The sequence below is a fragment of the Anopheles aquasalis genome, chromosome 2 (genome assembly GCF_943734665.1).
Source record: "Anopheles aquasalis chromosome 2, idAnoAquaMG_Q_19, whole genome shotgun sequence".
Classification (NCBI taxonomy): Eukaryota; Metazoa; Arthropoda; class Insecta; order Diptera; family Culicidae; genus Anopheles; species Anopheles aquasalis.
Genome location: NC_064877.1, coordinates 60,780,647 through 60,800,020, shown reverse-complemented (window position 1 = coordinate 60,800,020; position 19,374 = coordinate 60,780,647). Strand labels below are relative to the sequence as shown.

The following is a 19,374-nucleotide window of genomic DNA, read 5'->3' as shown; positions in this document are numbered from 1 at the left end:
CTTCAGAATAATAAAAGTTTTCAAAGGTAGTTCCTCTCAGTTACTATAGCTGATGCATTTTATTTTCTATTTGAAGTACCCCCTACGCTCACGTCTTTATCGGCCGTAAATTTCCACCAAAAAGTCTAGCGGATTGCTGATGTAACGGGTTGTCAGGTTGAGATAGGCGAACCGCTGGTACAAACCGCCGCCAGTAAGATGGGCTTGGCCCGTGCGATTGAGCGTGCGGTCGTAAGCCCGAATCGCGGTAATGTTGTAGACGCTATTGTAGTTTACCTGGCGGCTAACGATACCACCGGGAAGGCCGGCAGCTGCTGAAACCGCGCTGTAGGGATGGCAGGGAAATGGTAGTTTTTCAAAATGGTCCATCCAGTTGCCGCGGTGCGAAAATACTCACGAGTAGAGGATACGGTCGCCAGCGTTGATGTTACCCAGGATGAGATCGTTCGCCTGAATTACGGCAACCAGGGCCAGCGCAACGAAAGCACAAACCATCAATTTCTTCGCCATTGTGCCTTGGGGTTCGAGGTTTTGCACGGGTTTTTGTAGGACAAGCTGGTCTTCGAGACTGGATGCTACTGGCACAGATCTAATTGGTAACGATCTGACGGAGCGACCGTGTCCTTTTATACCGAAATCTTATCAACCTTCGTCAGCCACACCGGCGCCTTCGATACTGAATCGGAACAAACCAATACCGGAAACGTACGATAAGATAAACGGGACAACAAGCTTCCATTTTTTACTGTTTCATTCCATGTCATAAAGAGTCGCGAAGAAGAAGATGCTACTAGCGAAGTTGATTGATGTGGTAGTTGATGAACCTAGTTTGGCAGACATTGTTTATTAGCCAGTAAACATGCGACCGCATCTAAATGCTACAGTCGAACAAGGAGGAAACCGTTCTAGTAGTAACAAGTTACACAAAAACCGACTTATGAATCGCTTGATTTTTTTTAAATACAAACCCAAATAGAAGAATTAAATCGCAAAGAAAAAGAAAATTTAAGATAAGCCGTGGTTATCTTAATACACCGGCTACAGCTAACGGCACAATATTGCGAAAACCATAAGTGAAAAGCCCCATTGAGAGACATAGTGGGTAGAAGATTGGCTAATCTTATCTACCGGCTCAGTAGCAGTGATGCAACCATGATTTCAGCAGGATGTGATTAATTTACGAACAGCTGTTATCTGTTTATACTGCTGATGAGCTCATGCAATTGTTCCGGTACCTGTTCTAACATGTACGAGCGATTCCATTCGCAGCATCATTAATGACAATCGAACGAAAATTTTCGAGCTTCTGAAATTCGATGCTTTCAAACAGTTTAATTGACCATGCGTCACTCTTCAGAGTAACTCTACTCTTACAGAGTACTCTTCTTCGATCTTTCAGAGGCCACTGGTTGTAGATGTAATCTAGATGGTTTACGTCGAACTTGTTGGAACTTACACTAAAGTATATTTCAAACACATCTTCGGACAATTGTAATGAAAGGATTCTCTTGATTTGTCGCATTTTGATAATCTGATCGTACGTACTCTCAACATGAACAACCAATAAGGTTCTCCAGCATACGTTTAGTGAATAAATTCGAATGTCCTCCTTTAGTGCGGGATCAATAGATATTCATCGAATGTAGTTGACTAACAAATAATATGCGAACTCGTGTTTCGGCCAATTACATCTGAAAATATCTCTCAGTTCCACTCAGTGCTCGTCACTTATTTTCACAAAACGATCGTCGCCAGCCATGCTTTATCAGCAACAAGCCGAGATCAGAAAATAAACTGCAACCAAAGATAACCAAATACAATGTTTGCGTCTACAGACACTGATAATGTAATAAGAGGTGTTAGTGATGTAAACCGCTTTTAAACAGAGAAACTCTTAATACTGTAGACAACAATATTTATTTTTATTCCATTTATGTCCATCCATGTGGCGACCTTGGGCATCACAAGGCTCAGGTTTTAGTTTTAACATAGTAGAAATTCGAGATGATTGGGGTAAAATAAAACCGTTATCAGTCCTCCCATTCGTTTGCTACAGTAGCTACTGTCCTTAGCCAATATGCTTTATCCGTGTGCTCAAACCCAAGTCCTTCGAACATACGTCTCGACGGAATATTCGTTCTATAAACCAGTGCATAACAATCATGGCCTAGGGCTGCAACTTTTTTCGCTATCGCTACCGTCACAACGGTTCCAAATCCTCGCCTCAGGTAATCTGGATCAACCTGCAACGTTCCAAGTGCACCAGCCTGCAAGCGAAAACACCAGGCCACCATCTTCCCCGTAGATTGCTCATATAGCCCCACGCACGGATTCCAAGCCGCAAGCCGTTGCAGAAAGAACAGCGAACCGGTGTGCCGGTTTGGCCAGTGCTCATTCGCTATCGCAGCGTCATCGCCGCTTAAATCCTTCAAGATGAACCCATCCGGTACATGCAGCGGCAAGGCATTGCATTGTTCTTTGGACATAAAGTACAGATACGTCTCACTGTCGTACTCCATAGCTAAACCCTTGGCGGTGATCACATCAATGACTGGGTGTCGATGACGCGCCAAAAGTGAGCTCACTTTCAATCCACCACTCCAGTCCAACAAAGGGAGTGCCCTCGCTAGAATACCATTTGTAGGATCCAGTGAGTATACGAACAGCTGATAGCGATCCTAAGAACATTGTTAACCGTGATATTAAAGTGGATCGTATAGAATGATCATTTACTCACCACCACCAGGTAGGTACCATCCTCTCGCCAGTTTCCGTTCAGACAGTAAATGGTGAGATTCTTAATAGCAGGGTCCTTTGCATACCATCGCACATAGTTGTCGATCGTGGTATACGCAACGTGGTGCTCCGGCCAGTTCATGAGGTAAAGGTATCTTAACTGGGCCCAGTCATTGGCCGGAACGATGGTTAGCCGATCTGTTGTGTCCATGGCTCAGTCTGAAGGTGAATGAATGATAAGTGGAGTAACGATGCCTGCTGATGCATGCTAGCAAGCTTATCTTCTCAAAGAGTGATGCACGGCGAGACATATTCACTGTACGACATGGTCAAAATGTTTGACCAATGGGAAATGTTTGAAATGGTTGACCTATTTGCTATTAAAATCATGCATTCGTATTTCGCCACGCCACGATCCAATCTTATTGTAAGGACACCGGCCGGATCTTGTTTATACCCAGACTCCGAATTATGAATAAACAGGGCATTTTGATTAGAATATTACGCCTCTTGGTCAGATTTCTTGGAAATATCGATAGCCTCCCGAAAGCGACGGAGACTACGGAACTAAGACCGAACCGAAAGAAATCATAGCTCAATAGGCTTCCGAAAGCAAGTCGCAACTAATAGCAACGGACCAGCATCCGAGACCAGGATTTTTCGTTACTCGGACGACAAGCTGTAGATCCTTCGCGGTCAGCGTACGTGCGATCGCGCCCGGCGAGTAACACTTTCAATCTTTCCGGACAGTTGCCGCTGTTCTTACAAGGAAGACGTTATCCGTAAGCAGAAACAAAAGTTTTCCAACAAAATCCTCAATGAGTATAATTCAAATCGCTTGTCTTTAAAATAAAAACTCGAATAGAATACAAACTCGAATAGAAGAATTAAATGGCAAAGAAAAAGAAAATTTAAGATAAGCCGTGGTTATCTTAATACATCGGCTACAGCTAAGTGGAAAGCCCCATTGAGAGACATAGTGTGTAGAAGATTGGCTAATCTTATCTACCGGCTCAGCAACAGTGATGCAACCATGATTTCAGCAGGTTGTGATTAATTTACTGGAACAGATTTTATTTCTTTATACCGCTGATGAGCTCATGCAATTGTTCCAGTACTTGTTCTAACATGTACGAGCGATTCCATTAGCAGCACCATTGATGACGATCCAACGAAGATTTTCAAGCTTCTGAAACCCAATGCTTTCAAACAGTTTTATTGACCGTACGTTACTGTTCAGGACATACGCTTTTGAGTCCGATCCCAGGTGTGCCAAACGTTTGGCCAACTCTATCACTACCATTCGACCAAAGCCGCAACTGTAGTGGGTGGCCGCCGTTTGAAGGTCCGAATGAGCGCCGGTTTGATCACTGCGAAAAGCGGTAAAAGTAAGTTTTTCCTGCCATAAAAACCTATCGATTGCTGGATTTGTACCTTAAACACCATGATACAAGATGGCCATGGGAATCGAACAGCCCAACACTCTCGTTCAATCGTATCAATCGGGCCAGTAAACCATGGCCAGCCTCATAGCTTATGTGATCTTTCAGAGGCCACTGGTTGTAGATGTAATCCAGATGGTTTACGTCGAGTCTTCCAAACACAAAGCCTTTAGGTAATGTAGGAGAACGTATTTGCTGTGCTTGTTCCTTTGCCAGGAAGTAATAGTTTGCTACATTGCTGCTCGAAATGGCCAGTTTCCGATCATTGATGATATGCTCAATCACTGGTTGATGTCTCTCTTGGAAATCCATGCTTACTTCGGGCAGTACTTCCCAGTCCACTAAAGAGAGCAGTCGAGTCAGTGGCCCAAGCGTTGACTCGTTGGAAGTTGTACTAAAGTATATCTCGAACCCATCCTAGGAGAATGAAATTAAATGATTCTCTTGATTTGTCGCATTTTGTCAATCTGATCCTACGTACTCTCAACAAGAACGTTTTATTTGTTCTCCAGCATCCGTTTAGTGAATAAATTCGAATGTCCTCTTTTAGTGCGGGATCAATAGATATCCATCGAATGTAGTTGACTAACAAATAATATGCGAACTCGTGTTTCGGCCAATTACATCTGAAAATATCTCTCAGTTCTACCCAGTGCTCGTCACTTATTTCCACAAAACGATCGTTTCCAGCCATACTCTATCAGCAACTAGTCCAGACCACGAGTCGAGACGCTGTAACGAGAGATAACTAACTACAATGTTTGCGTCAGCAGTTGCTGATAATGTAATAAGAGGTGTTAGTGATCTTAACCGCTTTTAAACAGAGAAACCCTTAAAACTGTAAACAACAATATTTATTTTTATTCAATTTATAAAGCCTCAGGCTGTAGTTGTAACATAATAGAAATTCGAGATGATTGGGGTAAAATAACTCCGTTATCAGTCCTCCCATTCGTTCGCTACAGTAGGTACTGTCCTAACCCAGTATGCTTCATCCGTGTGCTCAAACCCAAGACCTTGAAACATACGTCTCGACGGAATATTCGTTCCATTAACCAGTGCATAACAATCATGGCCTAGGGCTGCAACCTTTTTCGCTATCGCTATCGTCACAACGGTTCCAAATCCTCGCCTCAGGTAATCTGGATCAACCTGCAATGCTCCGAGTGCACCAGCCTGCAAGCGAAAACACCAGGCCACCATCTTCCCCGTAGATTGCTCATATAGCCCCACGCACGGATTCCAAGCCGCAAGCCGTTGCAGAAAGAACAGCGAACCGGTGTGCCGGTTTGGCCAGTGCTCATTCGCTATTGCAGCGTCATCGCCGCTTAAATCCTTCAAGATGAACCCATCCGGTACATGCAGCGGCAAGGCATTGCATTGTTCTTTGGACATAAAGTACAGATACGTCTCACTGTCGTACTCCATAGCCAAACCCTTGGCGGTGATCACATCAATGACTGGTTGTCGATGACGTGCCAAAAGTGAGCTCACTTTCAACCCACCACTCCAGTCCAGCAAAGGGAGTGCCCTCGCTAGAATACGATTTGTAGGATCCAGTGAGTATGCGAACAGCTGATAGCGATCCTACGGGTACAAGAAAACGGCATTGTCAACAGAGATATCAAAGGGCATTGCACCGAATGATCATTTACTCACCACCACCAGGTAGGTGCCATCCTCTCGCCAGCTTCCGTTCAGACAGTAAATGGTGAGATTCTTAATAGCAGGATCCTTTGCATACCAGCGCACATAGTTGTCGATCGTGGTATACGCAACGTGGTGCTCCGGCCAGTTCATGAGGTAAAGGTCTCTTAACTGGGCCCAGTCATTGGCCGGAACGATGGTTAACCGATCGGTTGTGTCCATGGCTCAGTCTGAAAGTGAATGAATGATAAGTGGAGTAACGATGCCAGCTGATGCATGCTGGCAAGCTTATCTTCTCAGATAGTGATGCACGGCGAGACATATTCACTGTACGACATGGACAAAATGTAACACATCAATTGCTCCAACGTTTTAGGGTTGACCTATTTGCTATTAAAATCATGCATTCGTGTTTTGCCAAATCCAACTTTTATGTAAGCTTTACTACAGTCTTATTGAATTCAATTACAGCCAAAATGCGAGCACTTATTGGTGTTTTAACAACCATAAATCTAAGCATTCTTCCATTGGTTGTCATGCCATACATTAAAAATTAAATCCATGGGATCCAGTTCCAATCAGAACAGCTGGTAGCGATCGTACTGGGACAGGAAAACGAAATTATCAAGCGTGATATCAAAGCGAATTGATATAGGTACTATCCTTTAGGTACTATCATATGTGAACGAATTCACATATGGAGTACAAACTACTGATGCCTTTTGGTCAGACTACATCAGCTTCGTGTTTGTTTGTGAAGCCGGATTTAGAAGGTCACGTCAAGCATCAAAACTCACGAGCTATTAACGTAAACGCAACCAAGCTCCATTAAACCCACAAAGAATTCATCCATATCAAGGAGTCATTTCATATTAACCGAAAAAAAAACCAACACGGCAAGGTTAACGTAGTGGCACTATATGTAAGGTCGGCTTGGTTTGTGCATAAGTAAACTTAGAACGACAGGTTATGGCAGAGCGATGTTACGTGCAAGGTGAAGCCTAGCGATGATTTGAGCAAATTACGATAGCCTAGACGGGCCATCATTACCATCTCGCAAATTCAGTACCCCACACGCATCATCGTGCGACTGAAGTGGCCGCTTAGAGCTCACTATCATCTGCCTGCTGATCGGTCAGTCTGTGTTTCCATTTGTTAGACACCTTAAAGTCTATTTTACAGCGAAACGTCGCTTTGTGCTGAATAAAGAAGTTATCCAATCCTCAAAACATCGTGGTGTCAGAGTTCAAAATCAAACATGAACCCCAAACGGTCTGTTCTACTTAAAGTAATGTACGGTGCAGTAGTGGTGACGAACGTATTCGCGATGTACTACGACGTGACAGTATCCGACAAGTATCTACCGGAACTGAAAGCATCTTTTAAGCTGCTATCAACGACTGAAATGTTTTGGCTGCCTCTAAAAGGCCGAGTTATCTTTCTCACGTACTGGAATCTGGTGAGTCACAATAAGATATAAAACGGCATCTGTTTGTCCGGAAATTTCCTCAGTTCCCCCTTAGCAACAATCAGACGATTCTTCTCGAATAATAATGTGACCGAAGAAAAGGTAACATGAATATTTTATGATACAATTAAACCTACAAAATTAAAACTTCAACCAATATTGAAACAATATCAACAGTGTTTAAAAAAATATTCATATCCCGCGTATCAATGGCGATCTTAATTTTTATCCATCACCATCTTACGAGCTGGGTCGTCGTTTGCCTGTCCCATGCTGAGCCATCCGTCTCTCTGTCTCTGCACAACACCTGATAAGGGTCTTTTCATCTTCATTGATCCATCAACTACAAGGATCCTCTCAGATAATTCCAAAAACCAACCTCAGAACATGAAAAATTGTGCCTTGCTAAATGTGTGGCATCAACTGTAAAACCTGTGTTCCCAGTGTGTCCCTACAATGCCGTGTGCAATATTATCACACTTTCGCCCCATTAAGCCCCGAACCCAGCAGGCCGACCCCTGCTTGTGGAGAGCGAGAGAAATGCAAATTATCATTTCCTCTCACCAACTCCCACCAACACTCTCATTTCGGTCGCTCGTGGCGTTGAAGATGTTCTATAAATATTTTATCAAAGTGGGCCCGCTCTCTCACGCTCGGAAGTGTGGTGCATCTTCTCGGGCGCTATGGCATGCTCGCCATGCGACACTACTGGCGCACGCCCGCCAAACGCTCGCGCGAGCTCTCACTCGCGTATCGCCGGTCGGTTGCTTCGTTCGTTCGTGAAGTGTCCGTCGTGAGGTAGTTTGTGCTAATCGACGAACCAGGACACGTTGTCAGGACTCATCACGGAACGGTCATCTATTCTCTAATACGAAAGAAGTGCCACCCAACGGGAACCATCGTGCTTTTCACCGTGCTGAAGAGTGCGATTATCCTGCTGGGAGCAATTAAACTGAGGAACACACTTACACATACACCCATACATACATGCAGATACTCCCGGACACGATTACCGTGGCCGTAAGCCGCGTTGCAGCGATTGTTTGCTAGACCGGTCGGTCGATTTCGGTTGTCCTTCACGGGTCGACCTTCCAGAAACTCGAAACCCGCCCTACAAGCACTACAAGTTTCGTGGTGCAGCAATGTAGTTGCTCCAGTCCAGGAAGTAAACTCGCTTCTCCGAGTGACTAGTGTGCACTCTTTGTGAGATGGTGTGTGTTTGTATGTGTGTGCGAGGTGGTACGTGTCTTTGAATGGAGGAGCACTTGTGCTTCCGCGCAGACGATTCCTTCCCATTCATCGGCAACGGCAGCAGCAGCAGCTAGGCCACTGCGGTAACCGCCACCCGAGTGTTGCAGTGAACCGACATTGTTTACTCTGTCACGATCCCCTATTAGTTCACTTCCGCCGCGTTCGCTCTGGATGCAATCTTGTCCGGAAAATTGCTGTAAAAAGGAAGCGAGTGAGGTGGAACATTGACAAGAAGATTGACCTGTTCCTTCAAATCGTCCTTTTTGTTCTGTTTGCACGTTTATCTCATAGCGGATCCAAGAGTGCCTTTATGTGATTTTTTTTAAAGCTGTTCCAGTAGTGTATCTAGCTGTTCCAGGGTTTAGAACAAAGACACGCATCTTCGAGGGCAATTCTTCGGGGTGCTGGTGCTGCAGTCTGCAAAAGGGTCCTTCCATCGTGTATCCGGAGTGTCCTTTCCCTTTTTGTTTGTGTAGTGTGTGCGAAAAAAAAAACATCCAACGCCATCATCATGTCGAGTGTTCAGCTGTACAAGCTGCCGGCGTTTGTCATCACCTGGCACCTGATAGCGTTCGGGCAGTACTGCTACGCGATCTACTTCGATCGCTTCTTCATTCACATCCCGGACGATCTGGCCGTACCGAAGATGATGACGACGACGGAGTACGGTGGCCGCTCGAAGTTTCTCACTTACTGGTGTTTGGTTAGTATCCGATTCTCGAACGCGCACCTCGAGTGCTTTAAACGAACCGCTTCGCTTGGGGCGAAAGGTGCCTTTGGCTGGGGTTTTTTTGGGTTTGTGATTGGCATCTCATTAAGGAGCAGCTGGATTTACAATGTTTAATCAATAATACTTTCCCCCGGTTCGACTGGCGTAAAAATATACATTTTCCAAGGCCAGCTCAAATAAAACAAATTTTCACATCTCGCAGATACGCACCCCGCGATTAGTCTGCAAATTTGGCGCCGGCGTTAGAAACATTTGCCAGCCCATGGAAACCGGCAATCATCATAACTCAAGCACGTATGACCGGGTGCTCCATCTAGCAGCGACTCCAACGGTGATACTGTTTCAAATTGAATGTGTTGGTTTTTTGTGTACCCAGAGGTCAGGAACATGCTCGTTTATGTAAAACTCTGCTGGTATTCCATGGCAAACGATCGCTCTTGCAAACATGTTCAGTAACAGATTGTTTTTTTTTATGTTGGTATTTTTTTAGCGAAGGTTCAAATGTTTTACCATAGCCGGTATGATATGATAGTGACCAAATGATATGTGTGGTGAAACCACCAACTCCCTTGCTCTCGGACTCGTTTCGTTATTGTGCCGGACCGGATCAATAAAGCGGCAAAGATTTATGGTTTGGCTTCCAGAGCGGGAAGCGGATGAGATAAAAACCCCAAAACCCCAAACACTATGCCACCGGAATGCTTGCGCTACCGTGCCGCTACCCCTATACGCAAGCGATGGTAATTTCCAGAGTTTGTTTTCATTGCAATTTTTCCGCGTGCACCTACCTTACCGCTTGGCGAGGGGTACTGTTGCGCATTCGCTCATATGGCACACCGCCGTCTCTCCATCACGAGACGTACTGCTCGGTGGTGTAGATGGAGGCAGAGGTTAAGGAAATAAAATGATAAAATGTGCGTAATTTGTTAAAAATAAAAGTTAACATAAACAACGATCAGCAACGGGAGGAGAATGGGGAAGGAAGGAGAGGCGGAGGGTATAAAACGGTGTGAAACCTGAAAAGCGGATTGTTTTTATCGCGCTGCAGCTATCCTCTTGGCGCAGGTACTGGTACAAAAAGGACCAGAAGTGCTGGAAAAGTGTTCCCCGGATTTGCGACGCACAATGGAGCCGCCAGGTAGCTGGTGAATTTTTTGGCGTTTTGCGGGAAGAAAAACGCATAAATGGTTCAGATTTATATCATTATGTTATATCATTAGGCCATTTTAAATTTTAACCGAGGGTATCACTGTTCTAGACAGTTAAAAATCATAAAAACAAGTAAACTATATATGCTTTTATAAAACACATAAAATACAATAATAATGGTTATCTTTTTGCATTGCCTGTACAGTTTACAACATTTATCATTTCTACAAAAGCAATATTCTATTTTTTTGCATTTGATTGGCTGTTAATAGAATTCGTCAAGAATAAAAATATCCAGTTTGAAGATAAATCTGCTATTGCGATATATTTTATATTCAACACACACCACACCCATCAGGATAAATATCTACAAAAGTGTTTTATCACTCCAGATAAGAGATGGGTTGATGGATATAATTTTGACGCACTCAGCATTGTCCCCACTGATGGCGACACGTTTCTGTTACTGCTGAGATGCGCACATTGTATGTGTTTATTTGCACTTCTCGTCTCCAGTTTCAGGCTCAAGCTCATTCTTGTTGCGTGTGGAACATGCCATTACTAAGCTAAATTACGCTACATATGTTTCAATGCCACTCCTGTCGCAGGGAATGACTTCATTATGTTGATGTCGACAACTGCTGTGTAATATTTTATCATTCGCCCATGTTTCCACACAGTTATAAACGATTATGTGTAAATTTACTGCAAAGATATCATTAATGTGGTAAACAAAATTGTTTCGAAGGTAGCGCCTTATGATGTAGCTTACTTTAATATGGCTTTTTGATGATCGTTATAAAGATTGCATTACATTACATTGCTACTTACGCATACTTACAACCGTAGTCTATCGATTTCTAATCGTACTCCAACATTTAAAGGCAAAAAACTTCACTTCAACAAGTTGAACAATCAATGAAAGCTGAATTTTCTCTGAATCACTGCACGTCCTATTTGTATTAAACAGTTTGATAAGCGAAGACTCCGAGGCTGGATGATAAACTAACTATTGCTCTTACAGAGAACGGTTAAGTGATATGCCTTGTATTGACTTCGATTTTATTGCTGAGCCGGTCCATGTTGATGGCGGCAGCAATCATTCTCCCGAATTAAACCAATCCAACCTTTGGACCAAATTACGATGACTGCATGCTCGAGGCCATCGCTAAAGGTCGACCGCTAACATCCCCTCCAGCCCAACTGTCGCGTGCATTCAAACAATGGAACAAGAAGGAACGGCCGTGGGCTAGAGGCCGGCTTCACCCAAGTAAAATCGATACACATTTGCTGGGACAGATGCTTTGTTCGAGTACTTGTATCATAAGGCCAACGTAAGAAATCGTACAATCGGACTTGTCCAACCGGCTTGGCACCAAATGGGTCGCTTCGTGGCCAAAGTTACGTAAAGCCATACGCGCCATGGTCGCAACTTTGACGGCTTCTGCGTCGAAAGTTTCGTTCATGGGAACCGTACGGAATGCAGCCGATGGCGGGGCATGGTAAACGGTCGTCGTCCCCTCAGCTTTGTCACACTCACCGTTGGTGAGTTAATTGGTTCATCAGCTGGGTGTCATCACGGCCACAGCACGGGCCACTGCTATGGAGCGCTAGCAATTCAATTAATGTTCTCTCGTGCTGTTTTGGAACCGAAGAAAGCTACAGCGATGGAGAGCATGCAGTAGTCCAACTTTCAGGGTGGACATCAACGACCATCATTACCGGGAAGTTTATCATGACGTCATTGCTGGAGGCCGACATAGATGTTCTGGAATTCGACATTGTTATGCGTATAGTAGACATCCTCCACTTTGACTAAAACCCGAAAATACACAGTTACAAGATTCACAGATAGTTCACAAGAAGCTCAAACTTTTCTACTGTGTGAGTTTTACGAATTTGATTCGATTTTTAAAAGAAACAATCATTAATCGATCATCAAATCTATGAAATATGTTATAGAATTTATAAAAAAAGGGTGTATTATTAGAAATCATTATTCTAAATATGCTTTATGATCTAATATTGAAGCCAAATAACATATTTTACTGCACATATTCTTCAGTTTAGCACAATGCAGATACTGTTTTTGTGGGTTAAGGAGTGCACTTTGTCTCGGGGAAGTGCATCTGCGCCCGGATTTGTCTAAGTCGATCATCTAATGTACAACGATTAATGAGCATGATCAACCTTGATCCATCTCACACCGCTGGTCGTATTATTATTTTGGTACGCCGCTAAACATCCGGTCATGTTTGCTGACAATGCACAGCAGTACACGTAGCGAAACCATTGCCAACAGCTCACTCGCAGGCAAGTGACCATCAATTAAACGTTTACATAAACTGTCATCTCAAATATCATCTCCGTATCCACTTTCCAGAATGAGATCTCGGGAAAATCGGCAAAGACATGGTGGGATGTGGAACCACCCGGACCCTGGGTGGTCCGGGCTGCTAATGGTAGCAAAAACAACCTGTTCTCCCGCGGGTCAGGCGCGTGATAGTAACCATATGCTTGCTACCAATACTCCAGCTGTCGGGGGGTGGAATCTGCTGGAGGATGGACGGCTGCTGGTGAGGCGATTCGCGATCCTCGGCCAGCGCGAAAGTGGAGAACGTGGGTTGTTGGTTTATGGACTCCAATAAAATGTTCGATGGCGCGTAGATCGCTGGCAAGCGTGGGGTAGCAGGAGGCAACATTTTCCACTTTCGCCAGCGAGAAGGAGCCGTCGAGGAGCATCTTGCCGTAAAAGAGATGATGGTGTTCCGTTCGTTCGAACCTGCTGAAATCGAACACCAAAGTAAACAGAGTAGGCGGTATGCAAAGGCGGGGGGAGTGATGGTTTTTGAATCTCATGTAGGAGGCTATGGGAAAACCTATCATTTTCCCTGGTGCCTTGAGTGTATGATAAGTGTGCCAGAAAATACATACGACATTTCTGAATAATCCTTTGCCGGAGTGGCCTTCGTCATGATTGTCGTGTCGCATTTTAAACAAAATCAATGCGGAACGAAGCGCAATGATGGAGGAAAGGAAAGGGGACACGCAATCTGCTAAAAATAATCATCCAAGACCACTCATGCGAAACACTAGATTCGCATCATCCACTCGATGGACTTTGTACGCCAGGATAGCAGTAACCATTCCTATGTTGTACTTCCTGATCGAGGACAAAGAAATCTCAAGGAACCGGAGGCAAGAAAAAGAGAGAGAGAGAGTTCAGTGAACTTTGATAAGTGCATTTGCATCACGGGATGCACTCCATTTCGCGCACGAGATAGTGAAGGCGTAATCGAAGAGGTTTTACTCGAACATACCTTTCGCCCTCCCAGGAGTCGAGGAGATTCGGTTGTCCACTCACTAATCGAATAGGCGGATTACCGGATACCGGTAATCCTCATTTGTTATCACGTTAAAACCGACGACGAAAATCACTAATCACTGCGCAGACTCCAATTCCTCCCCCACTTTCCACCCCTTCTGGCGCCCACAACCCAGCTGTCAAAATAGAGGGAAAAGTGTCAACAAACTTCCAGCAGATCCGTAGTGTGCTGGCTAAAAGAACTTGGCGACCTCCGGGACAAAGTCCACGCGAGATTCTGCCTCCACTGCATCCCCTCCAGTGCCGCGAGATAACAGTTATTGGTCCGCCAAATCAGGTTCATTCGCGCAAGTGGAAGAACTGCTCGGTCATCGCACCGTGCTCCCGTGCCGTGTTATCGCCGCAGCAAACGCAGCAGGTTCCAGCGGGGCCAGCCTCAAACGGCAGCCGCAGCTCTTGTGATTAAGTGGTGTCTAGGCAACCCGGAAGAACTTGAACGGTTCCAGCAGGATTTACGACAATCCACAGCAAACGGGGGCAATATGGGAAAAGTGGCCAAGAGCAACGATGGTTATCAGCGCGGTGCGTACGGGGCACTGCGGACCCTGATGCACTTCATCGCCGCCATACAGTTTACCTACAGCGTTTACTACGATTTTCGATACGTGCACTTTCCTCCGGAGCTGAAACGTGGCCCCGGCGCGGACTTTGGTGGAAAGCTTAAGTTTCTTACCGTGTGGGATGCGGTAGGTGGTGCATGATTCCGGTGGCACCGCAAGCGCTCATTTCCGGTGATGGCCTCAGTTTAACACCTGGTTTTTCTTTCCATCTCTTCTCTTTGCAGATACTGCAAGCGGTCTACTTTACGATTTGCCTGCTGAACGATTTCATCGGTACGAACGAGGTGGCCCCGAAGCGGATGCCACTGATACGCAAGGTGAAAGATTACACGCTAGCCGCGTTCGCCTTCCCGGTAGCGTTGAACGTTGGCGTCACCTTCTGGACGTTGATGGCCATCGACCGGGAGCTTGTCTTCCCGAAAGCTCTGGACGCCGTCTTTCCCGGGTAAGGGTGGTGCGGTATGCGGTTCACCAACGAATCCGGATCCTTTAACGCCCTCTGACTCTCTCGTTTTTTCAGCTGGTTGAACCATGTCATGCACACCAACATCGTGATCTTCATGGTGCTGGAGATTTGTACCAGCTTCCGGCAGTATCCGTCGCGTCGTGCCGGTCTCACCGGGCTCGGTATCTTCATGTCGGCCTATCTGGGCTGGCTGCACGTTATTCATCACTACGGTGGCATCTGGGTGTACCCGGTGCTGGAGGTACTGAACATGCCGCAGCGTATCGCCTTCTTCGCCGTTTCGCTGGCCTTCTGCGTTGGGCTGTATTTGCTCGGTGAATTCTTCAACAATCTCATCTGGACGAAGGAACTGAAGCAGCTCAAGAGCGCGACCTCGGCGGGTGGTGCGAGTAAGAAGTCCAAATAAGAAGCCCCCTACCAGCGAAGGGCTTTTGTTTTGTGCGTGATAGGAGCGGGAAGTTTGGCTGGATAAGATGCATGAATATGATTCCGAAGGAAGGAATCCTAATCAAATCCCAGCTGGCGGCTTTTTCATCGTCTCGTCGCCAATCGCGACAGGCAACGAGGGCGAGTGTGCTGTGTGTTTGCTGTGTGCGCGTTCTGTGTGTCCGTTGGGTCAAAATGCTCATCCCTGCTCATCTACTAGAGAGCATCTAACCTTCATTTACCTCATCCTGGTTTTAAATTAAACTCCGACTTTAGCCTAATGCCGTGCATCCCACAAGAGGACTACTACTTAAGAGTGGATGCGCAGAGTGCATCGCTATCATCCTGTGCGTGTTGTTTGTAGTGTAGTCATGATATTGAAAATATGCATGGGTATGAATGTTTGCAGACGATTTGTGGCGATTGGTTTTTTTTAGCTTTAAACTCAGTTTCATTCTTATCTCTTTCTTTGTACGCCACGATTCCACGTCCACCAGTATCCACGCCATGTGAAAACCCAACCGAACAGCAAGCATTCATGGACATTGTGTAGTGTCTGCGTGCTTAGCCCTTACGTTTTTCCGTTTCTCTGCAACACCCTTAGGAGAAGGGAAACAAATAGGAAGGTAGTTCCCAAACGGCAAACTAGCATACAGACCGTGGCTCACAGTGGAGCACAGAGAACCACAGAGAGGCTCTCCCAACAAAACGATGATATTCGACTGGACGCTGCAGGCAGATATTAGGCTCTTTGTATGATGACGTGATGGCCAGGCAGGATCAATATTTATTGTTTTAAAGTCGACCAAAGCACAGTGTAGACCACTTAAAGGCATTTAGGGAAATGATAACAAAATCAATTATGAACAATTAATGGCGTACATTGTGCACTGATGCTTCTTTACATTCACGATTAACGTTCGATGTGGATACTCAAATCCAATGCCGAGGGAAGCTACGTAGCTTGGGGATAATACAATTTTTAATCATCGTCATTTAGGTGTGCATTTATATTCTTCGTCTGTTTTGAGCGTCTCGCAGCACAGTTGCCAGAAGGTACCACCGGGCTAGCTCCGGAAACCTTTAAGCTAAAACGCACTATTTATTCCAATCTGCTGGCACGCATCTACGGTTGGTCCAGCACCAGCTACTGAAAGGGGGAAACGGTCCATTCAATTTCAAACAACTTTATACGGTGAAGGTACTGCTTTTGTTTTCATTTAGCTAATTATTTAGAGGAGGGGGACACGGTATCTCGAAAGGATCGCTATAGGATGGACTGTCTCAAATTAGCATAAAGCCTGGTGCTCTAAAAGGTGAAAGGAGAAAACATTTCACAAGATAGAAAAAAGGGTTTTTTTTGGTTCCGATTGCTCTACCGCATACATTACATTGTAATCATTGTATCTAGATGTACTACGTTATGTGAGTGTAATATTCTAGCTGTAAACTTTGTCGCCACATACACGATCCGTAGATAGCGAAATGATATAAATATTAGATTCCGACCAAACCACGAAACCCGTACTAATGTTTCTCTTGTTTTGTTTATTGAATTGTGAGTTCACGAAAGAAACCATCTTCTATAGTTTTACATTTACATTTTTAGTCCTAGGCCATGGGAATGCCCCGAAAACATGGTTGCCCTCTCATTTGTTTGTTCGTCCTGCTCTCTTCATTTTGGCGTAGAGCAGGAACACTTACAATGGTTTAAGTTTAAAAAAGAATTCCCGAAAAACAGGAAGTAAAATACGAGTACACCCAAAGAGAAGAATGGGACGGGTGTATATCTTAAATTTGGACTGTACGAGTTGTATAAGTCGTTGTTCGTGAACCTTGCTCCCCACTAACTATGGAAGCACTCGCTAGTTTGTTCGATTAATGACACTGAGAAGGTAATTAACTGTGGTTTGCAGGAATAGCTGCTTCGTTTGAGTGTTGCTGCCCCTGTTTCATCAGTCTTCTATTATGAGTATGTTTTGTCCAAGCGGAGTGAGATGATACCGTACGGCTACCGACACGATATCGAATGGAGTACAATTGAGTAAACGTTCACTGGCTACACCGCGATCTCTATACTATCCGCCATGAAATATAAAGAGGCGCTAGACGTACTAACATCTAATACGTAATGATATCTTAAATGCGTCCTGAATCCTTTCCGTAAAGGCACATGGGAGATTACTGCTCATGCTTAGTGTCTAGTTGCTTACTGATCATGATCGCTGATCACACTGTAAAATGGCTTGGTCCTACAACTATTTCGAGGGTAGAAGGAGCATTTTCAGCTTCTCGGCATCGCTCATGCCCGTTTCGCAAACATCACGGTGCTTTCGACTGACGGTGTTGACGGTGGTAGCCGGCATCGTAATCGCTGGTTGCAACAGTTTCGGAAGCAGCTGATGGTTCTCCGTGTAGATATCTTCGTTCTCCTCGTTCTTGAGCGCTTTCTCGCTAAACTCGAACGATGACATCGTCTGGGTGGCAATCTCGTGGGCGTTCGTCTGGATGCCAACGTCACAGCTGCGCTTCGAGTTGCGAGAATTCGTCTTCGCGATCGAAACGCCCGAATACGAACTGTTCACATTCAGTGGCGAGAGCTCGGAGCAGTACGAGGTGAAGGAGGAATCGTTAAAATCGTACAGCGGATCATTCGCAGTCGATGCGCCCGTCCCCGTCGTCCGATCTGGCCCGGTTGTTCGTTCTAGCAGCTCCAGCTCTTTATCGCGTTCCACGACACTGGCACGAGCTGCTGCAGCGCGCGCTTTCTCCTTCTTTTCGCGCTCCTTGCGCATCGATGTACTCCGAACCGGATGGTGAGGGTTGTGATGATGGTGAAGCTGTGACTTGCGCAGCGTTCCATGGCGCGTGCTTCCGGTTCCGGTGCCTCCACCCTTTCGACTGCGGCCACTGCTAGCTTTGGTGAGGGTGCTTTTGCTCGTGCGGCCCATCGTTGTGGGGCCATCTTTACTGCTGCGTAGTAGTGTACTGGCCCCGGTACCGGTACTATCGCCACATGCTGCGTCCACCGATGCCGTCCTGTTGTGTTGTGCAGTGGTCGTTTCTCCTGCGCCCGTTATTGGTCGCATTCCGGCCATTGTTCTTCCCGTGTTTAACATTGCCTTCCGTTCCGCGGTCAGATCGTCCACATCGTCGTCGTCCTCTTCGGAATCGTCATCATCATCGGTACTCCGGTACTCCTCGATACGACATCCGCCACCACCGACAGTGCCTGGTACTCCACTGGCCACATCATCGTTCCGTACGCCAGTCAAACTGGCATCCGCGTGCGAATGGGCACCGCTTTCAATCTGCTTCAGAATGATGTCGAACCGGGAGTCGTGGAGTTTGAATGAACCAACCGATACATTATCATCCTCCGACGTGGTCAAACCTTGCTGTGCTAAAAATGGAAGCAACAACTTTCCGTTCGCAATCAGATCGTTGATCTGCTCGGCATCCAGCGCACCGATCCCCGTTCGCCGTTGCATATTTCCAGCACCGCCACCACCCATTCCCGAATGCCTTCCTCGGTGGCTACTGCCGGCCAGCTTCTGCTGGTGCAGGGCCGCTGTGATGATCTGAGATTCTACCGAGGTACTGCTCTCCTTCCGACTGTACCGGCGGCCGCCAACACCGCCACCACCACCACCGCCGGCACTTCCGAAATCACGCCGTCGACTGGAACGGGTGGCCTTGTGGTGGTGATGGTGATGGTGCTTTCCAGTAGCTCCTGCACCACTAACCGTCCCACGGCTACTGCGACTGGCCACCTTTGTTTTCACCTCGGCAATCTTGACGGAAACCTGCGAATCGATGGAATTGCGCCGCGATTCCACCGACACGTGCCGCACGCTGAAACTGATCTCGGAATCCACGGAGTTCTTGCGCGGATCATGGCTGGCGGAACTAGTGGCCGCACCCGTCAACGCGCACCGCCGGTTCACGAATCGTGGCAAGTTGTTGGCCCAGGTAGAGCTAAAATCGTGACTACCGATCGCGGAGTTGATGTCAAACTTCAGCCCCACCGGATCGGTGTGCGAATTGTGGAACGAGATCGATAGGCGGCCCTGGTTCTGGAACTCCTTGCGCTTCGCGAACGCCTGCGCAATCA

At 46.1% G+C, this 19,374-nt stretch overlaps 5 protein-coding genes across 7 annotated transcripts in view; 1 reads left to right on the top strand and 4 right to left on the bottom strand.

Moving 5' to 3' along the window:
- Window positions 1–18: 18 nt before the first annotated feature.
- Window positions 19–608, bottom strand: LOC126569299 (uncharacterized). Its single transcript, XM_050226281.1, has 2 exons — window positions 398–608; window positions 19–325 (listed from the first exon to the last, which is right to left on the bottom strand). The coding sequence occupies exons 1-2, from the start codon at window positions 508–510 to the stop codon at window positions 97–99; spliced, it is 342 nt and encodes a 113-aa protein (XP_050082238.1). The 5' UTR covers window positions 511–608; the 3' UTR covers window positions 19–96.
- Window positions 609–1,656: 1,048 nt separating this feature from the next.
- LOC126569297 (uncharacterized) lies at window positions 1,657–2,947 on the bottom strand. Its single transcript, XM_050226278.1, has 2 exons — window positions 2,738–2,947; window positions 1,657–2,678 (listed from the first exon to the last, which is right to left on the bottom strand). Exons 1-2 carry the CDS (start codon window positions 2,945–2,947, stop codon window positions 2,031–2,033), a joined length of 858 nt encoding a protein of 285 aa, XP_050082235.1. The 3' UTR covers window positions 1,657–2,030.
- Window positions 2,948–5,105: 2,158 nt separating this feature from the next.
- On the bottom strand, window positions 5,106–13,885 carry LOC126569294 (uncharacterized). The gene is made up of 3 exons (XM_050226275.1): window positions 13,744–13,885; window positions 5,838–6,055; window positions 5,106–5,765 (listed from the first exon to the last, which is right to left on the bottom strand). The coding sequence occupies exons 2-3, from the start codon at window positions 6,045–6,047 to the stop codon at window positions 5,118–5,120; spliced, it is 858 nt and encodes a 285-aa protein (XP_050082232.1). The 5' UTR covers window positions 6,048–6,055; window positions 13,744–13,885; the 3' UTR covers window positions 5,106–5,117.
- Window positions 8,089–16,785, top strand: LOC126569298 (androgen-induced gene 1 protein-like). 3 transcript variants are annotated; one of them, XM_050226280.1, is made up of 5 exons: window positions 8,089–8,146; window positions 8,836–9,247; window positions 14,593–14,813; window positions 14,889–15,223; window positions 15,758–16,783. In XM_050226280.1, exons 2-5 carry the CDS (start codon window positions 9,056–9,058, stop codon window positions 15,811–15,813), a joined length of 804 nt encoding a protein of 267 aa, XP_050082237.1. In that variant the 5' UTR covers window positions 8,089–8,146; window positions 8,836–9,055; the 3' UTR covers window positions 15,814–16,783. The 3 variants fall into 3 exon arrangements, 2 of the variants coding, with proteins under 2 accessions (XP_050082237.1, XP_050082236.1); XM_050226279.1 differs by lacking the exons at window positions 8,089–8,146; window positions 8,836–9,247 and adding an exon at window positions 14,006–14,494 and having other exon boundaries at window positions 15,758–16,784; XR_007607793.1 differs by lacking the exons at window positions 8,089–8,146; window positions 8,836–9,247 and adding an exon at window positions 14,011–14,494 and having other exon boundaries at window positions 14,889–15,653; window positions 15,758–16,785.
- A 522-nt stretch (window positions 16,786–17,307) lies between these two features.
- The window catches only part of LOC126569283 (protein smoothened), a 4,498-nt gene continuing 2,431 nt past the window's right edge, over window positions 17,308–19,374 (bottom strand). The window contains exon 4 of the mRNA XM_050226256.1: window positions 17,308–19,374. This exon is cut by the window's right edge and continues 863 nt beyond it. Coding sequence (XP_050082213.1) covers window positions 17,519–19,374 — 1,856 coding nt within the window. The 3' untranslated portion in view covers window positions 17,308–17,518.

Excerpts from the sequence above, each read along its gene's own strand:
- LOC126569297 (XM_050226278.1), bottom strand. The coding sequence starts at position 2,947 with ATGGACACAACAGATCGGCTAACCATCGTTCCGGCCAATGACTGGGCC. Across the intron at positions 2,679-2,737 it reads ATGGTACCTACCTGGTGGTG|GATCGCTATCAGCTGTTCGT; the intron begins GTGAGTAAATGA and ends CAATGTTCTTAG.
- LOC126569299 (XM_050226281.1), bottom strand. The coding sequence starts at position 510 with ATGGCGAAGAAATTGATGGTTTGTGCTTTCGTTGCGCTGGCCCTGGTT. Across the intron at positions 326-397 it reads GGCGACCGTATCCTCTACTC|CGCGGTTTCAGCAGCTGCCG; the intron begins GTGAGTATTTTC and ends CCATCCCTACAG.
- LOC126569294 (XM_050226275.1), bottom strand. The coding sequence starts at position 6,047 with ATGGACACAACCGATCGGTTAACCATCGTTCCGGCCAATGACTGGGCC. Across the intron at positions 5,766-5,837 it reads ATGGCACCTACCTGGTGGTG|GATCGCTATCAGCTGTTCGC; the intron begins GTGAGTAAATGA and ends TTGTACCCGTAG.
- LOC126569298 (XM_050226279.1), top strand. The coding sequence starts at position 14,291 with ATGGGAAAAGTGGCCAAGAGCAACGATGGTTATCAGCGCGGTGCGTAC. Across the intron at positions 14,495-14,592 it reads TTCTTACCGTGTGGGATGCG|ATACTGCAAGCGGTCTACTT; the intron begins GTAGGTGGTGCA and ends TTCTCTTTGCAG. Across the intron at positions 15,224-15,757 it reads GACCTCGGCGGGTGGTGCGA|TATCCACGCCATGTGAAAAC; the intron begins GTAAGAAGTCCA and ends CACGTCCACCAG.